Source organism: Sus scrofa, chromosome 9 (genome assembly GCF_054392235.1).
Source record: "Sus scrofa isolate SSC_HxYL_T2T_F1_AM1 chromosome 9, Sscrofa_HxYL_maternal_Yorkshire_Landrace_v2.0, whole genome shotgun sequence".
NCBI lineage: Eukaryota > Metazoa > Chordata > Mammalia > Artiodactyla > Suidae > Sus > Sus scrofa.
Genome location: NC_139391.1, coordinates 68,424,639 through 68,447,933, shown reverse-complemented (window position 1 = coordinate 68,447,933; position 23,295 = coordinate 68,424,639). Strand labels below are relative to the sequence as shown.

The window sequence follows — 23,295 nt, the reverse complement described above, 5'->3', positions numbered from 1 at the left end:
GTCAGTTGAAATATATACATTTAGTCTTATCAGAGTAAAATATGCAGAAATGAATGAATGATTGAAAAATCATTATTATTACATACCAAGATAATTAAGAGTAGTTATAATTCAGTTTTGTATGGAAATAGATGGGTATTATTAAGACTGCTAAAAAAGTTTAGGAGGAATATCATATCCTTCATGAGCTGATTAATATTTACAAAAACTTAAATAATTAAATGAGGAAGAATAACAGAAATTGTACCAATTTTGCTCTTCAGTTTATTTTGTGTACTAGCATTTATAACATCAAACAAAATAAAATTTATATGCTATATTTAATTTTTCTTTACTTGGTTCCATTTAGGCCACAGGGTTTCAAGAAAACTTCTGTTTCACTTGGAATTACTTCATATCTTGTAAGAAGTCCTTAAAAGCAGAATGTTATTTTGCAACCTTAAACAGTTAGGAAAAGGGAATGATTTAAACTTGTGTTAGTAACTTTCAGAATCCTAGATAGAGTGATGATTAGAACAACACAAGCAAAACAGCAATTGATACAGCAGAAATAACTACAGGCCTGAACCAACTGCAGAATAAGCAAGGCTTCAGAGGACTCCCAACAACTCTTGTTGTAATGGGTTTCAGTATCCGGTCCCACTGGGTCAGGATGGCATTTCTGGCTCCTGGCCACTTCCCAGGACCAACCAGCCTAAACTGGTATGGGCTACAAGGGCCGAAGTAAACTTCCAAGGCCAACTTCGGATCTGTGAGAAACAGCCATGGAATGTTGGGCTTTGCCCCAATGAAGGAGGCAAGTTCATCCATATAAACAACATAATCTGTCTGTATGGTATTGCTTTTGCCAAACCTAGGGGTGGGAGAGAAAACAGACTGTGGTTATCCAAGCCTTGTGAAGAAACAAGAACAGGGAAAATGCCTCACACATTTTTATCAGTGAGAATCAACATCAATCCTTTGTGTTGGTAAGGGGACTATTGCTCATTATCCTACATTTTGTAGTTTTTACTAAAGGACTTTCATGCTGATTTCATTTCAACCTTCCACAACACTGCAAGGCAACTGAGAAAGCCATTTTTATCCACATTTACAAGTAGATGAATTGTCTCTTGCTGAAGTGAAGTCAGTAATTCATAGCTACTGAGCTAATTAGTGACAGAGGTAGGACAGGAGCCCAGTTCTCTTTCTTATTTAGTTGAGCCGTTTTCATTAGAGCTATCTGCTGGAAGGCATCCTTTACATCTTAGAGGATTATGGGCTAGAATACAGAAGTCCACATCCATGTGTTTCTAATCTCTTCTGATTTATAATCTATCTGAGTCCTTCTGTGATATATTGAAGAAGCTAAGGGGGCTAAAACAGGAGTTAGTGTGGTATCAGGAGCAAAATACATCCTTGATAAATATTTGTTGAGTGGATAAATTTAGCTCATAGCTGTCCCCCTAATGACCTCACTCAGGACTACTTGAGACTAAAACAGTTTCAAACATTCACAAATTCTTATTTTTCTAGACCTCCTTTACAATAGATGCTCTTACCATTTTAGCTTTTTCTCCATTTTTTCATCTATATCATGCATTATGTCCTTGATAGAAGGCAAAGTGCAAGTTCCTAAAAAATAAAAGGGGTGGGGGAAGACATGATAATACTTAAATCTGGCATAGGGCCAACCTGTAATGTTTCTTTTCAATAAGGATTATGAATCCCTGTAGTATTTTCAAATTTTTTGTCACTGTCTAGTAAAATCATGAGCACATGAACAGCCTATCATTTTCAGACAAACATACAGGTCATTCCCAATCTTTTCAGAGATGATTCTTGTCATAGTAATTAAAAGCCATTACCCAAATAATTTTTCATCTATCTTTGCTCTTAAACCAGTTACAAGATTAAAAAAAAAATCAGTTTAAGGGATTATATTCTAATCTCTCAGCTTTATTTAAAAAATACTAATAAATTATAGCTAAAAGAAAATTTGTAGCTCTTTTTTAAGATTTGAGAAAAAAAACTTAATAGAAAATTATCTTGCTTCACCAGAAAAGGGAATTTCTAACAAATAAGATATAGAACTTAGTGAAGTCCCAAGATTCTCTCTGAAGAGCCAGTGGTTCTTATATGAGACAGGATATAGACTGTTAACAAGTCACCAAGGATACAGGGAACCCTCAGGGGACCAGATCTGAGTTGGGGCTGCCCAGGATTTCAGGGATTTTCTGGCATAGGTTTAAAGATTTCTCTAAAACCCAGACCTGAAGTTTTGTTACTTCAAATTTAGTGTGGTTTCTTTGGCAATTTTGGGATCACCTGGAACAAGACCAGACCTTCTAGCCCAGATCTGAATCTTTAAGAACTCAATGATTTGCCTAACTCACTGTTTAAGCAGTCCTTACAGATAGCATCACATGAAAATCTTTGTAGACATGGCCTTATTCCAAACCTTGGGCAGGAGAATAGATGGAGGAGAGGCTGTACTCAGCAGCCCACCAGCTATTGCCATTAGTCGGCTTATAACTGATCCCTCTGTCCTGGTACCCTGGTTCCCCCATATTAGACCGTTTGCCTTATCTCCCATTTTCCCTAAGACTGAGTCTTGGCCTTGTATATCAGTCCTTGTTGATTGGGTCTCTGTCTTGTCTCCTTTCTTCAGAGCCCAGGTTATAACTCTTGTCTTCACAGAGAATAACTAGCCAAAATTTTAGTGCCAGTCTTTCTGAACATGAACATAAGCTCAGTTTTTTCTAAGTAGAATTTCTATGCCATCACCTTCCTGGCTGCTGCTTCACTGGAGCAATATCACCTGGCACCACAACTCTGCTTGGGGGCCAGCGGAGTGAGGAGATTTAGAGAGATCATTGATATGCATGACTGTAATGATGTGGGTTGCAGCCGGGTGGTGAGAAATGATGTAGGGTGTGAAGTGGCAAGTTCTGACCTCTGGCATAAAAGAACATTTAAACTAGCAAGTTTGGTAGGACTGGAAGCCTTAGATGTGGCTTCAAAGGAAGTGGACCTGCTAAGATGCCTTATCTTAAAGTTTTATACCTCTAAGACCACCAAACTTTTATGACTATATTTACTCTTTAACCATGGCCCTGTTTGGTCTTATGATCTGAATCATCCCACAACTGCATTCAAACCTTAGTGTGACTCTGATTCCAGTACCTGGGGCTGGATGATGCTGCCTGCCTTTTTTGCCTGACCCCATTCAAGTTTATTGTTTCCTTTTTCTTTTTTAAAATACAGGGGATTAGTATTTATCTACCTTAGACGATACCATACTAAGTGCTTTCAGCTTCTAATGATCCACAGCTGGTCCTTATCTGACACATAGCAGAGAAGATGGAGCAGAAAAACCACTGCCTCTTCAGCAAACATAATTTTTTTTTTTTTCATGACTGTGGATATTTAAAGTTGACTGGATATTGGCTTGAAAACATCTTTGGTTATTAACATTTCAAGCATTGTCATTCTATTGTTTTGAAGTTATAATTTTATAAAGTTGTCATGCACTTAAGATGAGAAGCTCTGGCATTCTCAAATTTAATGAAAAGTCTTGGGTAATTAACTATTTTAAGGAGTTATATATCACAAACACTTCATGAATAACATCTTTTACTATTGCATATGATAATCCAATGTGATAAATTTTAATTTATTATAAAATATAGTACCAAAAATAGAGAATTATAGATTGTCAAAACTGGATGGGATCTAGGATTTGTCCCTTGTTATTAGGACTATTGTTTTCACAAAGGCTCAAAGACAATCTCATTGTCATCCATCTTCCCCACCAATGAGTTTCTTTGTCTACTTACCCTTTATTACTCGTGCTGCCCAGCGGGCCTGCAGGTCAGCTGTGGGAATGGCAGCTCCAAGAGACTGAACAAAGCCAATGACTGCCATGGTTGGCTTCTCCAGTACAGGTGGGAAGATGTCTTTAAATAAGGTGACCTCATTGTTTCTGCTCTTAATGATGGATTCATCAAGGAAAGGATAGGCATAACTATAGCCTGTTGCAAAAATGACACAGTCAATGGCCTCAAACACTGTCCCATCTTCAAAAATGGCTGAAGTCTCTGTGAACTCCCTCACATTTGGCTTAATGGACACGGTGCCACGTAGAATGCAAGCTGGGAGCTCATCATTGAACACAGGCTCTTTCCTCAGGGCTCTGTATAGAAAATAGAGACAACCATTGGAATGGTAATATTTCCTAATTTTATTTGTCCATAATATCTAATTAATAATCATTAATAGTTAATAAGGAAGGAGAAAAACTACCCCCCCATTTTCTTTTTTCTATGTTCCATGCAGTGTTACAAATATGAACGAAGGACAAAACTGATGTAAGGTGTAAGAGAAGCTGCTTTTTGCTGATCTTTTCTCTAATTTCCGTGATCATTTTCTTCTCTTCCCCAGATTCTCTTCAAATCCCAGAATAAGCACCCGGGCCCTTTCCCCTGTTAAAGCATATATTAGGAAAAGAATGTTATGTCAAGAGTACCTGGGTATTTAAATTCTTTTCTTTGCTACTTATCAACTATGAACCTTGATCAAATTAAGTGTTCTTAGTTTCTCTTGCCTCATCTTTCTCATCTGGAGTGTCAATAACTGTTAAATCTACCTGAGGTCATTGAGAGACCTAAGTAATATTAAGACTTTAGTATAGTTTGGGGCAATAGATAGTGCTCAAAATGTTAGCCATTATTCTTACTACAGAATCCTTCAAAGTGGTCATTGCGATGTAGAGAAGATCAAACAGGTGGAAGGAAGTCAAAGGTGGGAAGGCTGAAATTGGGTTCTTTCACAGAGGTGTGAGCGCATTCAGACAAAGGCACAAGTCAGGTGAAGGAGGGAGCATCCAGGAATATAAATAAGGCCAGGAGAGGGAAGAGGTCGGTTTGAATTTTTGGTCACTGGAAGTCTGGGAAGAGAGAGCTTTTGGTCATTTTTTATTCAATAATATCTCTAGAGGGTACAGATAAATCTGAACTTATGGGTGAACTAAATAATGCTGAAGGAAAAGAGTTCTTGCAGGATGGTGGGAGCTGAGAGAGAAAGAGAGGGAGAAAGAGAGAGCAAGAGCCATAGGTAGACTCTACTGGGGAGGAAGCTGAGCCAGACAATGAGATCAGTTGGAATGCTGCTTAGAAAAATGCTGGATTCAACTGCTCAAATTACCTGCCATTTATCTTAGACTAATTGAAACTTCTTTTGTCAAGACCAATAGGATTTTCAAACTGCCAGATCCAGTGGCACTATATCTAAGTACTGTCTATATTCTAACCAGTCCACATTTTGAACTTACAGTTTGAATATATTTTCTGTCTTGTGTATCCCACTGTTGCTCAACATCTTTCTATGAAAACGTCTAGAAGGCATATCGACTGTGATATGTGTAAAACTAAACTTCCGCTCCTCCCATGGTCTTCCACATATCAGTAGACGTCACCTCCATCCTTGTACCTTTGATCAGATTAAAAGACATCCTCCATCCCTTTTTTGCTCTCATATCTGTTATTTAATAAAACAGAAATTCTTTTTGGGTTTACCTTCAAACTGTATCCAAAATCTGATCACTTCTAAGCACTCATTGCTGATAACCCTAGTTCAAGTCGCCCTCCTCTCTCATCTGGGATTTTGACAATAACCTCATAACTAGTCTTTCTACTTCCTTCCTTAACCTACCCCCTACACTGGGTGATGATCAAAGCAGTCAAAATTTACCTCTTCAGATTAACTTAGATATTATCCTTAATTTTCTCAGATGCCTGCTATGGTTTCCCACTGCATTCAGAGTAAAGAGGACAATGGCCTACAAGACCTGTCAGCTGGCTATTTTGATGTCTCTCATTTCATTTTCTTCTCTCCCCAACCCTCTTACTTAGGATGAGAAGCTCACTGCATTTTGATGAACATGTCACTCTTACCCCTGAGGAAGTGATGTTTTAGCTGTTCCTGTTGTCTGGAATACTCTTCCCCAGATATTCTCCTGGCTCATTTTCTTATCTCCTTTGGGAATTTGCTCACAACTCTTTCTTTACAGTAAGACCCCCCCATGAGGACTCTGTTTAAAACTGTCTTGATGGCACTCTCTGTTACCCTTGCCTACTTTGTTTTTTTCCTCATATAGTATATGTCACCATATGATTTTCTGCTATTTGTTTATTGTCTCTTTCCCACTACTAGAATGTAAGCTCCACCAGGACAGGGATTTTTGTATGTTTTGTTCATTGCTGTATCCACAGGGCTTAACATAGGACCTGGCACATAATAAATGCCTAATAAATACTTATTGAATTAATGAATTAATTGTGATGTAAACAGTTTATAGTTTGAGTTTTTCACCTCGTGTCAAAGTAATTTCTTTTTACATGACTGGCTTGGGAGATATTATAGGAAGGAATGAGGAGGAAATGGAAAATGCAAACATGGTAGCCATAATTCAGTGGAAGGGCTCCATTTAAGTGGTGGGTGATGAGAGCTAACACAAGGAAAGTCCAGTTTTTCTTAGCTCAAATTTGCCATTAGCAAAGAGGCAGTAAAGCAAGGTGGCTAAGAGTAAGGGGCTCTGAAGCAAGCAGATCTGACCTTGTTTCAAATCTGGCATCTAACTTTCTGGATGTATAACTTTGGTAAAGTTGTTAACTAAATTGGATCACAGTTTTCTCATTTCTGAAATGAAACTTGTAATAGAGCCATCCTCATAGCTGTTAAGAGAATAGCTACTTCTAAGGAGATAACACAGGTCAGAGTCTTAATAAGGTTCTGACATCTATTAAGTGCTTAAAACATGTTGACTGTTATTACCATTACTAGGGACTAGTTCCTGAGGTATTATGTAACTTTCCAGTTGTGCAAATATGGTAGAGAGGATTGTGAAATAAGAAAACACCCCTGGGGAGTTCCTGTTGTGGTGCAGCAGAAATGAATCTGACTGGTATCCATGAGGATATGGGTTCAATTCCTGGCCTCACGTAGAGATCTGGCGTTGCTATGAGCCGTGGTCTAGGTCACAGATGTGGCTCAGATCCCATTGCTGTGGCTGTGGTATAGGCTGGCAGCTGAAGCTCCAATTTGACCCCTAGCCTGGGAACTTCCGTATGCCTCAGGTGTGGGCCTAAAAAGAAAGAAAGAAAGAAAGAAAGAAAACACTCCTAATGTTTGCAGTTCTTTATCCCCTGAAATGTGAGAGGTGATTACCTCACTGAATTACTTGGTGGTTATAACACACATTAGGATTGTTTACGCTGAAATCAAAGTCAGCAGATATATCATGTTTTAACTCTGCTTTACCTTTTTAAAGGGATCAAGCCATAGTTCTCGTGCTTGAATCTTGCATTCATTTGCTTTGTGTACCACCAGTCAGAGATGACTGTTGGCAAGTTGTTCTTGAGGAAGGTTTCAAATCGTGTGATAGTCATCACGTCCCATGGATAGCCATCATACCAGACCCGACTCATCACCCAGGAGCCACTTCTGGAGCTGATGATGACCTTGGAAAAAAAAACCAAAAAAACCACCAATTAAACCATTAAAACGGGTGTCTATTTGTAGTGGATGTTGTGATAATACCCTCCAGATCTGCACTTAGGAACAGAGTTACTATACCAGCTGCTGGGAGTGTTGCCAGAGGGCAGTCCCCAGGTATCAGCCTTCTTTGGGAGTTGCTTTGGTTGGAGAGGGGGCCTCACCCAACATATTATATATTCTTTCTGGATTCCCTGCATTCAGTGACTGCAGGGTTGATGCAGAGAAGGAAAGGCCCAGCCTCTCATTTCAACCTGGGACAATTTGAAAGGACTATCTTAGCTTTAGAGTAAGTAAAAGATAACTTCTTTCCCTTACCTTTGAGGCATTCATCCAGAGAGTACTCCCAAATAAACTTCCTGCATTATAATCTACATTTTAGGAGTAACACCCTGTCATACTGTTCCAGGCAAATTTTCATTTTTAATCAAATCTTCTTAGGTGTAGGTGACCAATAACTGAATTCTAGTCATATTTCTTCTAGTTCTTATTTGATGATCCCAACATGATCCCACTAGCTTTGGAGGAATTTACTGGACACATATTAGGCATCAAACATCCCAAAGAAGAAGACTGTTGAATGACAACATCATCCTTTGCTGGTGTTCTGCTGTTGCCATCTCAAGCTATTTAAAATCCCATCTGTTACCAGGGGAAGCTGAGCTACATGAAGCACTTCTTAGTCTTCACATTAAGTACCCTGCCCCTGCCCCTCTTTCACATCACACCTTTCACACCTTTCAAATGATAAATGTTTCTGTCCCTTTAAAGATAATTCTCTGAGTCCCTGAGAAGCATACCTGTTCAGCTGTGTGACTGAGTTCCGTAGCAATATCACAGCCTGAATTCCCCAGGCCAATCACTAGGACTCGCTTCCCCTTGAATAGTCCTGGTTCTTTATAGTCCCAGCTGTGGAAGCATTTGCCTTTAAAAAGTTTTAGTCCTGAGTAAAAAGTGGGAAATGTAAATCATTTTGATTTCCATTTTAAAAACTGTTATAACAGACCTTGTGGATGAATACAGTTGAATAATATGGAATTTTAACATTCCAGGTGTATTAGATACAATAGAAGCTTATTTTAATTTAATGTGTACTTTTATAAATGGTATATAGATACAGATACAGATAAAGATATAGACATTATTAAGGTAATTCATTCATACCAGGTGTATAGATTTCAACCTAACTTTTGGCCTTACCTGGAAAGGATTCTTTTGGTAGGTTGGGATACACATGGTGTCCAGAACAAATCATTACAGCGTCAAAGACAACTGATTCTTTTTGACCATCCTTTTCAGTGGTAACATCCCATTGGCCAGTGATCGAAAAATCAGGATGTTTATTTACACGGGATACAAGCGTCTAAGAGAAACACAGAAAGATAGTCTTTTTTCTATGCTAACAGAGGTATGGCACCAACTTGATCAAATAGTATGAAAAAAATTCTTAACTGTGGCTCAGAAAAAATACTTAAATTGTTATGAAGGTACTTATTGCAAATTCAACATTCCTTCAGAATAAATTAAAAAAAATTTTTTAATCCCCCGGTAGTTCCTTTTGTCTGACTAGTACTTTCTGCAGTTCAGGAGTGATTCCTTTTGGAGATATGACAGTGAATTGAATCATAGTTTGCTAGAGACATATGCCATATGTGGTAAATAATTTGGTGGCCAATAATGTTTGTAGGGACAACTATTTCCTAAAGTATTTCCTTAGCCATTTTATTTTTAATATTATTGTCTTAAAATGAAAGATATCATGTATATTCAGAGCATAAGTCCTTTTCAAATTTTAGTGTGCATAAGGATTACTTGGGAAACCTTTCTTATTTACTAATATAAACATTTAAGCTTGGGTAGAATTTCAATTATTCAGTTTTAAATATTTCAAAATTTCCATTGTAATTCCCTTTTTTGATGCATAAATTGTTTAGGGAAAAAAGAGTTCTTTATTAATTCATGGCTATTTTACATTTATTTCTTTGCTATTGATTTCTAAGTTTATGTCATTTTGGTCTAAGAACTGTATGTAGTCAAATGTTATAAATTTCCTTTATTTTCTTGAGAGGAATGTATCTTCTCCAAATCTAGGATTGGAGATGCCACATTGTTAATAACATTGACAGATATGAAAGAGATACTAAAAGGAACAAATGACAGTCTAGTAATACAGAATTCCTCACAGTTTTGCCCCAAATTAATTTTTTGATAGTATCTTACCTTAAACTGTATATATTTCAGGAGGTTCTTTTCTTTGGCAAATGCAGTGATATATTCCTGGAGCTTGCTGTTATGCATAAAGTTGGGAAAGTCATCAGGAAATGGGAAGTCTGGAAAACATGTCATCTCTTTGGAAGAGTTGGTGAAGACTGATCTATAAATACTGGCCCTGCCTTCCTCTGCATGGTCCTGTAAAAGTATCATTTTAAATGGAAGAGAGTTTGTAAATGAGTATTCTTATCACAATCAGGAGCCAGTTTCAAATAATTCTCACTCGTTTTTCAATTGGCTTTTACCAAAAAGTACATTCAATAAAATATGGCATAAATTATTTTCACTCTAACAATTTGACGCTGATCAAAGGAACTTAGAATGTCGAAGAATATATCTTTCTTAACACCCTTTCTTTGCTAAGGGAAACAAATTCTGAATTTCATCATGTCCTTTTAAAATATGTAACTTAGATCATTTTATTACTTTGAGCCATTAAACATAGCAATAGATATTTTCCAAAATTCACCCCTGCATGATTTCAGTGTGTCAACTCATGAGCATGGACAAGATGTGATATATACATATAGTAGACTATTATTCAGCTTTAAAAAGAAAGGACATTCTGATATATGCTATGATATGCATTAACTTTGAGGGCATACAGTATACGAAGTAAGCCAGTCACAAAAAAACAAAAACAGGAGTTCCCGTCGTGGCGCAGTGGTTAACGAATCCGACTAGGAACCATGAGGTTGTGGGTTCGGTCCCTGCCCTTGCTCAGTGGGTTAACAATCCAGCATTGCCGTGAGCTGTGGTGTAGGTCACAGATGCGGCTCGGATCCCGTGTTGCTGTGGCTCTGGTGTGGGCCGGCGGCTACAGCTCCAATTCGACCCCTAGCCTGGGAACCTCCATATGCCGCAGGAGCGGCCCAAGAAATAGCAAAAAGACAAAAAACAAACAAACAAAACAAACAAACAAACAAAAAACCCAAAAACAGTATGATTCCATTTATCTGAGATAACCAGCGTAATCTCCTTCATAGAGACTGAGTGGTGGTTGCTTGGGGCTAAGATGAGGGAGGAATCAAGGACTATTGTTTAATTTCTGCAGCGTTTTACTTTGTGAAGATTAAAAATATTCTAGAGATAGATGGTGATATGATTATAAAATAATGTGAATGAATTTAATGCCACAGAATTGTATATTTTAAAATGATTGAATGGTAGGAAGTTCCTGTCATGGCTCAGTGGTTAACAGATCTGACTAGTATCCATGAGGATGTGAGTTCGATCCCTGGCCATCCTCAGTGGGTTAAGGATCTGGTGATGTTGTGAGCTGTGGTGTGGCATAGGCAGGAGGTACAGTTCCGATTAAACTCCTACCCTGGGAACCTCCATACGCCATGGGGATGGCCTTAAATAGACCAAAAAAAAAAAAAAAAAAAAAAAAAAAAAAAAAAAAAAAAAAGGAAAAAAGATTAAAGAGTTGGTCTTTATTGTGAAAAAATGAAAAAAAAAAAATTCCTTCAGTGTAACATGAGTTAGTAGTTAGTTCTGGTGGATTAGTTCATAATATTTTCTTATGTACCTGGGCAGAGAGAACTTTGGTTATGTTTAGGATAGTGGTTTTCAAATGTTTTTGACCATACTCTAATGGTTGGTAATATATTTTATATTGCAACCTGGTACAAACACACATACACACAGAGGAAACAAAAATTTTATAAAACAAGTCATTTTAAACAACTTGAGTTGAACACATTCCATCCATTCTATTTAAACATACAGATTGATTCATTAATTTATATCATAGCAGACTAATGGGTCATAATCTCCAGTTTGAAAAATGCTAAATGAATTGGGTAAGGAAAAAGTGGAATAGAGGCAGAAAATGAGGTGATGGTGAATTACCTAAATCCTAAGATTTATCTTTTGGGGTGAAATTCTGAAATTTGCATAACCTCCTGTTAGACTAAGGGGAACGCTGAGGGCAGAGGGGCTTTGGTTTTAACATTTGAAATTCTGTTAAGATATCACTTCAGAAGCTCTCCCTGAACCAACCTGAGTAAGGGGGAGGTAGACACAGGAGAGTCAAGTAGCAATCATTAGGAAGAGGTAGCAAGATTAGAAAGAGGTAGGAGCTTAGTTTAGCTCTCTTGAACCTATTCAGTTTAAATGAATTAGGGGTTCCTACCTGTTCCCCATGGGATGGAGAAATTATCTGATAATCTTGGTAGGTACTTTACCAGAGTTGCCATGGTTGGGGCTAACTGGCATTTTAAGAGAGCTGCAGAGTAGACCACTTGTGGCAGGGACTCAATGAGCAAACTGGACCTGACAAGTGGGAGACTTCAGTAATGCAGTTCACTGGCCCCTGACTAAGCTAAGAGAGTATAGTCCCTAGGCTCATCAACTGCCATCTTTAGTTTAAGATTCCTGAATAATGAGTGTGAATGGTAACCAAATAGGACAGGAACATCAGGCACCCAGAACGGCCTGTGTTTGAATTTTGGGAACTTTGGCTTTCTTCCATACAAAGTCATCTAAGCCCTCTTTTCCTATAGGCCCAGATACAATTTTGGGAAGAGCTGAGGGGCAGGGCAGGGACCTGAAATTTGGAGCATTGACCCAAAAGAGACCTAGAGATTAAGTTGTGCAAGCTGGGGGGTGCCCTCTGTCTTGGAATGCTTTTATGCTACTCTCTATGTAATGCTGGATATTTGACTGTTGTCCTACTCATGTAGATGTAAAAGAGTGAGCCGAGCACTTAATCTAGTGTTGCTTAAAGATAAAACATTGCAAAATATCAAGAACTCATAGGAGAAAATGGGAAAGGATCTTGTAGAACAGAGTGAGAGTTTTGGAGGTGGCTGATGTGGTTCACTCAATAATTTATTGATTTTTCCTCAACTTATATCTTGAGGCATTTGGTAGACAGAATTTTAAGAATGACCCTTAGTGCACCTAAACTTTGTATAGCCCTTTATAGCCCTTTGCTCTTTGAATATAGCTGAAACATGTACATAACATATCACTCCCATGACTGCATTGTTATGTGGCTTTCATCTAATCACCCAATCCCTTTAGAACAGGAGAGTTTTCTCTAGCTGGTAGCAGAAGTCAGAGGTGCAATGGAGGACGATTCAGCTTGTTGTTCTGGCTTTGAAGATGGGGGAAGCCATATGCCAAAGAATACTGGCAGGCTTTAGGAGCTGAGAGGAATCCCAGTTTATAGCCAGCAAAGAAACAAAGTTGTTAATCTTATAAAGCAAGAAACTGAGTGAAGATTCTTCCGTAGCACCTCCAGATAAGAGCTTAGCCCAGGCAGCATTTTATTTTTGGCCTCGTGAAACCCTAAGCAAAGAACCTAGCTGAACTGTGCTGTACTTACCTGTATAACAAAGTAATAAGTGTACTTTTAAGCTGTTAAATTTGTGACTATTTGCTACACAAAAATAGAAAACTGATACAAGGCCAAAGGTAAGGTTCTAGATGAAGCCAAAGTTGGAGAAAATTAAGAAAAAACAAGGGAGGAGTTTCATATAATAAAAATGATGCAATCCTTTGAGACAAGTTTGAGGTGCTTTTGCACTTTGGCTCAGGATAACAAATCTCCCTAGCAATGGTGAGCTGATTGGTCTGCAGTTTTTCTTAGGTTCCCAAAAGGTAGTGGAAGAGGAATTGCAGCATCTATCAGCTACATCATTTGAGACTTGCTTTTTTTTAAACAAAATCACATCACATCATGGCTATTTTGCTGTTCCTACTTATTTACAGTGTGTCTCAGAAACCATGTTTATAGAGAGATTCTTTTAAGTTGACTATAGGGTCATAAATTGCATTTTCAAATAAAATTTTTTGGGGGTCAAGTGGTCAACAAAGAACAAAATCTTTATTTATGGAAGTAGCTTTATTTATTTATTTATTTATTTATTTATTTATTATTTTTATTTTTTGTCTTTTTAGGGCCACAACTGCAGCATATGGAGGTTCCCAGGCTAGGGGTTGAATTGAAATTGTAGCCACCTGGCCTACATCACAGCCACAGCAATGCCAGATCTGAGCCGTGTCTACGACCTACGCCACAGCTCACTGCAACACTGGATCTGGAACCCACTGAGTGAGGCCAGGGATCGAACACGCAGCCTCATGGTTCCTAGTCAGATTCGTTCCCACTATGACACAACGGGAACTGCTTTATTTACTTCTTGATTACTAAAATAAGTAATCCAGACTTCTGATTAAACACGACAGATTATATAGATACATTTAACTCTTCTTCTATTAAAATAACTATAAAAGTATCAGAGGTATGAACCAACAAGGAAAAAAGAAAAGGTAAAAGCAAATAAGAAATAGCAACAATGTTTTGGAAGATAGAACATAGATGGAAAATGTACTTAACAGACCAAAGAATTCTGAAAGCTAAGACTAGATCTAATAAAATGGGAATCTGGATCAATGATATCAGAAGATATCCAAAGGCTACAATCCTTCATTTCATACAGATAATTTCTCAAGAAACTAATGAGTATATACTTTCATATACTCTACTAAAATGAGTGAATAAACAAAGTAATAGGAAGATAAGTTTTCCAGAAAATGGGGCTACCCTAGATAACAATAGTGTGGCTAGCCTAGAGAAGAGGAGGACAATCCAGAAGAATATTTAAGGGATAGTTAAGAGAAGAATTAAGCTGATGTATTTAAACAGGTTAGGAGGAGAATCAAAATTCTGTGGGAGAGCTTGGGGGATGAATTAGAGATGGTATTCGTAAAATTAAACCCACAAAGGATATTGGGAATTATTAACTCCAGTGGAAGCAAAAAGTTGTTCTAGAAAGAAAATGTAATTGGAATCCACTAAGTGGCTTAGCAATAGGCAGTGTTTACTTGGCTTTAATAATATAAATATGAGGTTTTATTAAATAAAAAATGATAAAACTATACGAATAAGAAGAGATGGAAAATATTATAAATGGGGGTATCTTTTCTTCCAAATATTCTAAGGGACTGTTCTTTGTACATAAAATTTGTCAAAATAAATTCTATAAACACACAGGAAGCTACAAGAAATGGGTCAAAAATGATTTTTGTGAAACAATTCAAATTCAGTCTGAAAGAGGCCAGGCATTAGAGTAAGAGTATATCCAGTATTGCCTGATTTTCTGATTTTTCAAAAGAAGACAGATTCCTAGATTTTCATGTGAAGTACCCTGATTTTAAAATAACAGATCAAAAATTTAGAAAATTATATAGATCAAGTAAAACAGGCTGGCTGTAGTGTAAGAAAAGCCAGTTTGCTAATTCTAAAACATTTAAAAACTATTGATTTTTTTTCTGGTAATTTTGTGATTATATATTCTATCATTATTTTTTGTAACCAATTTCCAACTTATGTCCTTCATGGTATAAAATTACATAGTCAGCACATGATAGTTTTTCCTCCTTTCCATTTTCCTCTTTTTTTTTTTATTATAAACCATTTATCTTATTGCATTGGCTCAAACTCCTAAAAGAATATTAACTAGTAGATCTTCAAGAGAGAACTGAAACAATTCCTGGAGAAAGGGTTTTCCACCTTCATTTTGTTATAAATTTCTATTTCATTGTATTGTATTTTATTACATTGTTAACAGAGAATTTCAATTTATTTACATGTCTTTTCAAAAATCTTGAGATTTTTTTGGTTAAGACTCAGTGTTAGAAATGTTCCATGGGCATTTGAAAATAGGCATGTTTAATCTTGTTAAAGCACGGAGTTAGTCATATATTAACAAGTGACTGAACAAAGTGCAAGATGCAATGTTTGCTAAGCTACTATTTGACCAAAACTGACCATGATCCTTAAAACAAATGAGAACTATGTAAACAATCTAATATTTAAGATTTCACTTCAAATTTAAAGAGCCAATAAAACCCAAAAAGGGGCTTCAAAGTGCTCTAAAATTTCTTTCCTTAAAAAATTAACATAGTTTTCTACCTGAAATGATTTCCTTCTGATGAAGGACCAAATTATGCATTTCTATGTAGAGATGCTTGTTTGTAATAAAAAGCACTGAGCACTAGAAATTTGGAATCAAGGCTTATATAGCCCAAAGTTGCCAGGCCCCCAGAATATAAATTTTAGTATAATATTAGAATATTGTAATAAGGTCAAAATCCAATGTGATTATTAACAAGTAATTAAGTGGTAAGTCAGTTGCCAGCTTGCATCAGAAAGCAAAGTTAGCTGGAAAGAGCATGAGATTTCTTCTGCTCCCTGTTAGTCCATGTGTGGGATGCAGAGGTGGAAGAATTGATAGTTTTGGGTGAATTTATGAATCTTGATAGTGATTATAATCAACAGAAGGAGAGAATAAATATTAAAGACAAACTGGTACATAGGCTAGCAGAAAAAAAATCATGGGAAGTGAATAATTGGTTGGATGCCCAGAAAAAAGGAGACTTGATTCATGACCCTTCAGGCCAAATCCAGACAATTTACTGACATATTGTTTGGGGGAACTCCTGAGAAAGGGAGACATTTCCCCAGACCTGAAGCCTAGTTATAAAGTAGTTTATTTTTCTCAGTGATCAGAGCAGGTGAGGCAAATACATCATTCTGCCATTGGTTCAGGGTTAGAGGACTAAACAAGTTTGAATTATCTGTGCTTTACTCTTTTCATATTTAGCTAATGTTTGGATCTCTCTGAAAGAAAAAAAAGTTGAAAGAGTGAAAGATGCTGACTTTATTTTATTTTTTATTGTTTTTGTCTTTTCTAGGGCTGCTCCTGCGGCATATGGAGATTCCCAGGCTAGGGGTCTAATCGGAGCTGTAGCCGCCAGTCTACACCTGAGCCACAGCAACTGGGGATCTGAGCCACGTCCACGACCTACACCACAGCTCACCGCAATGCCGGATCCTTAACCCACTGAGCAAGGCTGGGGATCGAACCCGCAACCTTGCGGTTCCTAGTCAGATTCTTTAACCACTGAGCCACGACAAGAACTCCGAAAGACACTGACTTTAGAAACTAAAGGTAATGAAAGGACAAAATTTACACGATTTTATAATATAATTCCACAATGTGAATTCTAGGTATACTGCTACAGACTCCTAGAGGTATTTGAAAAACACTGCAAGTCACAACATCATTTGTAGTCTGTAAGCTCTCACAGAAGTAAAATAGTTAGGCAACTCTAAATAACCAACTGTATTAGTTTACTGTGGCTACTGTAGTAACGACCTCTTAAAATGTGATTCCAGAGGCCAGGAGTTGGAAATCACTATCACTGGGCCTGAATCAAAGTGTCACAGAGTCATGTTCATTCCAGGGGCTCTAGGGAAAAATCATTGTCTCTTCCATATTCCAGTGGATGCCAGTTCCTTGGCTGCTTTAGCAACCAGTGGCCACCTGTATTCCTTGGCTAATGTCCCCTTTATACATCTTCAAGGTCACAGTGTAGCATCTTCAAATGTCTCTTTCTGACAGAGTCACATTCCCTTTTCTCTCTGTCCTTGTGTGTCAGATCCCCCTCTGACTCTCTCTTATACGGATATGTATTATGGCATTTGGGGCTCATCAGATAACCCAGGATGATTTCACCATTTCAAGATTCTTTATGTTTGCAAGTGTCCTTTTTCCTTATTAGGAATATTTACAGGTTCTAGGGATTAGAACCTAATATTTCTGAAGGGGCTATTGTTTAAGTAGCCTACAATAGTCCACTGTCATGCCACTAAAGAGTCACATTTATCCCACATGCAAAATATATTCACTTTACCCTAAAATCCCCAAAGTCTCAATCCACTGCAGCATTAAATCAAGTCACAAATTTTACTCATATGTCATCAGCTCAACAGTTTTAAAGCTAATTATCTAAACTATCTAAATCTGGTATGAATGAGACTCTGCATATGATTCACACTGGGCAAAATTACTCTCCATTTCTGGATCTGTGAAACTTCCCAAAATACAGCAATGGGACATTTTTGGGCACAGGGTACCCGTTACAAATGCTCCCATTCCCAAAGGAGAAAACAGAAGGAGAAAAGGAGTCACTGGTTCCAAGCAATTCTGAAATCTAGCAGGGTAAACATCACTAGGTTTCAGGGCCTGGGACTGACCACATCTGTCTCAAGGTTCCAGCCTCCAAGTCTGAGGTTCTGCCCTCTGGGCTGGAGTAACTCATGGAATTCTATTACATAAACCTAACCAGTATTTGACTGTGGATTTTATCCCCAAGTGGTTCACTTATTAATGATTTATCAGAGTTGAATTCTGTACACAGAGACTAAGCAGCCCTCCATCTTATTTCCTGCTGAAGTAAGGGACTTAATTTCCAATGTGCTCCTGATCTTCTGCTTCATGGAGCTATTATAACTGCCATGACAGCTGGTTTGGAAGCCTATGCCCAAACAATGTTTTCCTGTACCTCCCACCTCATTCTCCAGTCTACTGCAGTGGCATCCCACTCACCGAGAATTTCCACAAGCCCCCAACATCTTCACCCCTCTCAAAGCAGGTGGGCTCCAGCCCCTCTTCCAGGCAGCTCCTGATGGAGGCCAAGCCACTGATGCCAGCTCCGATAATGGCCACTCTCTTCACCATTGTCACCTGTGCAAACACCCAGAGAACATTTCCAGCAACAGTATTGTCAAGATCTCATTTTTGCTTCTTTTTGTATCACTCTTTGGCTTAATAAGAAACTTTTTGTACCCAGAAAGCAATATTTTAAAAAGGATCAAAATTCCTTTTAGTCATCTAACTACACTTCCATTTTTTACTTTTTAAAGAAAACATTTTCTTCCAAAAAAGGGAGGCTTTTTGTTTTTAGTTAATTCTTTAAAATTAAGAGATTAATGGTGTAGCAAGGTATTTATCATCAGTATTTATCATCTTTGCCTTTGACCTTTTGTCGTTTACTCTCTACTAGAGAGAGGGAATGGGAGAAATAGGAGATTGACAACTAAAACATATATACACACACTTAAACCCACCAACATTTTACATATATGTGTGTGTGTGTGTGTGTGTGTGTGTGTGTATATGAAGAAACAAATACATATGTGTATGTATATGAACACACACACACGTACACATGTACCCACACCCATGTGCATATATGAAAGAAGAGACATACAGATTTGTGTGTGTACAGACATGCACATATTTATTTCTTCTACTTTGTCATAAGACTTGATAAGGAATAAGGTCTGGTTATATCTGCATTTCAGAATGCCAGGTAGCCACCCACTTTCCTTCCCTAATAATGGTCTTCATCTTCTCAGTTAAAAAGAAAAGTCAAATCTCTTTATCAAACACAGCTTCTTCCCATTAGCTGCTACCCTCAGCTTCCATTCTCTCCTAAAAATGCATTTACTTCTATTTTTTTCTTTTTAGACAAAATCAAACAGATATGCAGAAAAAATAGATTTGGATGAAAGGAATCATGATCCTTAATTCTTAGGAAAAAAAAATCTACTTGAATTTGTATTTCATTCTCATTTTGGCCACATTTGTTAGAAATAGAACATGATCCTCCATTTACCAATCCCACTCTCCTCCCTCTTAGCCCATTACAATATCATCCTTTTTTTTTCTTTTTATACCTTTTGTTTTTCTTCACTTCTGTGTGTTTATAAGTCTTGTTCACGTTGTTCTGGAAGTTTGAAAGAAAAAATGTTTCTGTGAATCAACACTCTATGGGGGTTGGAAAATGGGAGGAGCTGTTCTTAAAGAGGAACCCACATCCTTGTCCTCCAGCAAGTGAAAGCATTATCAGCTCCATGTGAATGGTGGGGCTCTGCTCCAGTCTCTAAGTTGCCCCATCCCTACTTTCTCTTTAGTCATAGTAAACCCAATTCACTGCTTACAATCCTGGACTCTTGGCCTGGGATTCAGGCAGTTATCCCAGATAGTTGATTCTATAGTCTTTAGCTCTGTTTTATTAGTGTTATTCCAAATTTATTTTTCTCATTCTTAATTCTTTTGTGGATCTCTCATGGTAGCCCCCTAAGACTGTAGAAAACTAACTGCTTACTTAACATACCCCAGCAGTGATGGGCTTTCTTTTCTCTCTTTCCTCCTGTCTTCTCTTTTGACTTTTGAGGTCAAAGACCTTGATTTCTCAAATCTGTATTTATTTGATTCTGATCAGGGTGTAGTCATCAAAAGGATCAAATTCCAAAAATTGGTCCATTACCAGGGAAAAAATTTTTGATGGTAAGACTAAATAAACTGCACCTAACTCTCAATCATGAAGTAAACTACAGTTTCTAAAAATTGTTTTCTTACCAACCACATTCCTCTATCACTTAAAATTATGACACCTCAAAGTTTTATCTAGTGAGTACCCTCATTAAGCAGGTGATACACAGTATAAACTGCTGGCATATATTTAATTCTTGAGGATTTGCCTTTATGTCTTTTGGAGTTGATAATGCTAATCTGTAAAGTAAGTGTGATGAACTGCAGAGTCAGAAACACTTCAAATCTTAGTTTAGTCACTAATAGCTGTATAGCCTTAAGCTAGCCATTAAACCTCTCTAATCCTTGTTTTCTTCATTAATAAAATGAAGATATTATACTGCGACTATCTATCTTGCTCAATGGTTAAAATGTTTAGAATGTATGTGTGTATATACATACACACATATATATATTCTATATACATATAATATGTTTATATCTATGTATATATAAACCTGGCATGTAGTTAGCAATTACCAAATGATAAATGTGTGTTGTGGGTAAAAAATATTATTTATTTATTTATTTAAAGAATTTTTAAAATTTAAAATTTCATTTTTTAATTTTAAATTTTTAAAATGTTTTAAATTTTAAATTAAAAATGAAAATTAAATAAATTTTTCTTTATTTAAATTTTTAAAATTTATTTTTGCTTTTTCTAGTCATATCACAGGTTCACTAAATTTTCTAGGCAGCAATTCAGATCTCAAGATTTTATCTTCTTTCATTTTATCTAGATCTCTTTTTAGTTTTTAATGCTACACAAACTATACAAACTAGTGATTGCAGATATCCTCTTTAGGAAGCAGTACCATTCCTGTAACCTTATTCATCTATGGATGAGCATGACACACCCAACTCTACCTTGGCTTCTGATGTTATTTGGCTTCCTCTAGGAGGTAAAAAAGGCTCCTCTTCTCCATTCTGCCTTTGGCAGGAGTATATTTCATCTGTAGCAGACATATTTAGTAACCCTAATCTCTCCCAGGCACTTAAGCTTAGTTTTTGCTTGCTGCTGCTTTCCACAAAGCCCTCTTTCATCTTCAGAATCCCAGGTGCACAGGCCCTGGTTAAGGGACTGGCTGCTCCCTGCTTCATTGTCCCTCTTTTACAAACTCTTTTATGTGGTTTCCTTCATGTTCTCTGGAGTGGGCCAGGTGAGACAGAACATTAGAAAGAACAATTTAGCTTAAAGGGTGTGGCACCCCAAGGAGGTATCCCTTAGTAGTGCTAAGATTACTCTCATTTCCTAGCAACTTTCCCTACACCCTGTATTTGATTGTTCTTCTCCTGGATCCTGTAGCTTCAAGGTTCCAGGCAATAGTTTAATTGTGGGTGCTTCAGTGAAAGGACTAACTGATTGTCTGAAGGAATGTTGGGGCTAAGTACCTAGACTCTATTAGCTTACTCTCTGTTCTCTATTTCTTATCTTTTGTAGTCTCCATAACTTCATAGAAAGATGCCTATACAAGCTTGTAAAGAGAGGAGGGAGATATTAAGCTCAGGGATCCCCCCTAGGGAGTAGGAGTTTGAGCCACATATGGGGAACCCTAGCCTTGGGGTCCAACACTGGGAAGATGAGTACCCTTAGCTAGTTTGAAAACCAGTGAGATTTATAAGAGGGCTGTAAGGAACTGAGACTCTGCTCATGAAGAGCACAGACATACTTGCTTACTCCAGAAACAAGGCAGAGGAAGCAGACTGAAAACTGCTTGGGCTCTGGCTAGTTTCCTGTGACTGTTCCAGCATACACCCCAGCCTTCACCACGCACCTCTTTCAGCCCTTCTTACTCTGGCACAGCTCCCAGCCGGGTGATGGCTGCTATGATCAAGAAGAGTTCATGCAGTTAGAGAGAAGAGCTAAATTGGACGCAACTCTGCCTCTACAGGGTGAAAGCAACTATGCTGCAGAAGCAGCAGATTGAAAACTGCCTGGAGATCTAACTGACTTACTGGACCAGTTCAAGTGTGCTCTCTGGTGAAGGGTGGGTGCCTGCTCCAGCCCCTCTTGCTCTGACACTGCTTTCCACCAGGGTGGAAGTGCTATTGCTGGAAGGAGAATACACTTTAGAGGGAATGGAGGCATCTTACACTGACTTTCAGGGTTTCTTCTCTACTTCCTTGGGCCCTACTCCTGCCCCTAGCAGACCAGTGACTTCCATTGAGCACAGGAAGAGCCCCAGCTCACATACAGCTCTGACTCTAGCCCCTCCATCTCCAGCACCACCTCCTACCAGCACATCTTGGAGCAAGACATGACTTGTACTCACTTAAGATCCAGCTCTCCCACCAAAGCCACTGAACAAATGCAAACTCCATATGGATGCTCTCACACAAGGACACCCCTTCAAGACAAGGATAGGTAACATAACTCAGAGAGACAGAGAAAATTAACAAAATGAAAAGACAAGAATATATTTTGAATAAAGGAACAAGAAAAAAAAAACTCTGAAAATAAACCCAATAGAACAAAGATATATAATTTCTCAGATAAAGAGTTCAAAGCATTAGTAATAAGAATGCTAATTGAATTTGGGAAATGATTAGATAAATACTGTGAGAATTTTAACAAGGATATAAAATTAAAGAGGAACAAATCAGAGCTAAAAAATATAATAACTGAAATGAAAAATACACTAGAAGGAATTAACAACAGACTAAATGATACAGACGGATGCATACGTCATCTGGAAGATAGAATAATGAAAAACACACAATCAGAAAAGCAAAAAAAAAACTCACATTAAAAAAATATGCATAGTTTAAGGGAGCTCTGAGACAATATCAAGCATACTAACATTTGCAAAATAGGGGCCCTATAAGGCAAAGAGAAAGAAAGGAGTAGGAAATGTATTTGATGGAATATGGCTGAAAACTTCCCCACAGTGAAGAAAGAAATAGATTTCCAGGTACATGAATCACAGAGAGTCTCACACAAAACAAACCCAAAGAGACCAACATGAAGAACATATCACAATTAAAATGGAAAAGGATAAAAGATAAAGAGAAAAATTTTAATGTAGCAAGAGAAAAACAGCATCACATACAAGGGAAGCCTAGTAAGATAATCAGCCTACTCTTCTACAGAAACTTCTCAGGCCAGAAGGGAGTGACATGATATATTTAACATGCTTAAAGGGAAAAATTTACAACCTAGGCTACTATGTGTAGCAAGAGAATCATTCAGAATTGAAGGAGACACAAAGAACTTCCCAGACAAGCAAAAACTAAAAAAGTTTATCACTACTAAACCAACATCACAAAGAGTGTTAAAGATTCCCTTAAGTGGAATAGGCTACAATAAAAGTAAGAA

General features: G+C 37.6%; 1 protein-coding gene across 1 annotated transcript; it reads right to left on the bottom strand.

The window, feature by feature from the left end:
• Positions 1–244: 244 nt before the first annotated feature.
• On the bottom strand, positions 245–19,409 carry FMO3 (flavin containing dimethylaniline monoxygenase 3). The gene is made up of 9 exons (XM_003130094.6): positions 19,343–19,409; positions 18,210–18,347; positions 9,754–9,942; positions 8,734–8,896; positions 8,334–8,476; positions 7,300–7,499; positions 3,819–4,174; positions 1,542–1,614; positions 245–853 (listed from the first exon to the last, which is right to left on the bottom strand). The coding sequence occupies exons 2-9, from the start codon at positions 18,339–18,341 to the stop codon at positions 511–513; spliced, it is 1,599 nt and encodes a 532-aa protein (XP_003130142.3). The 5' UTR covers positions 18,342–18,347; positions 19,343–19,409; the 3' UTR covers positions 245–510.
• Positions 19,410–23,295: the final 3,886 nt, after the last annotated feature.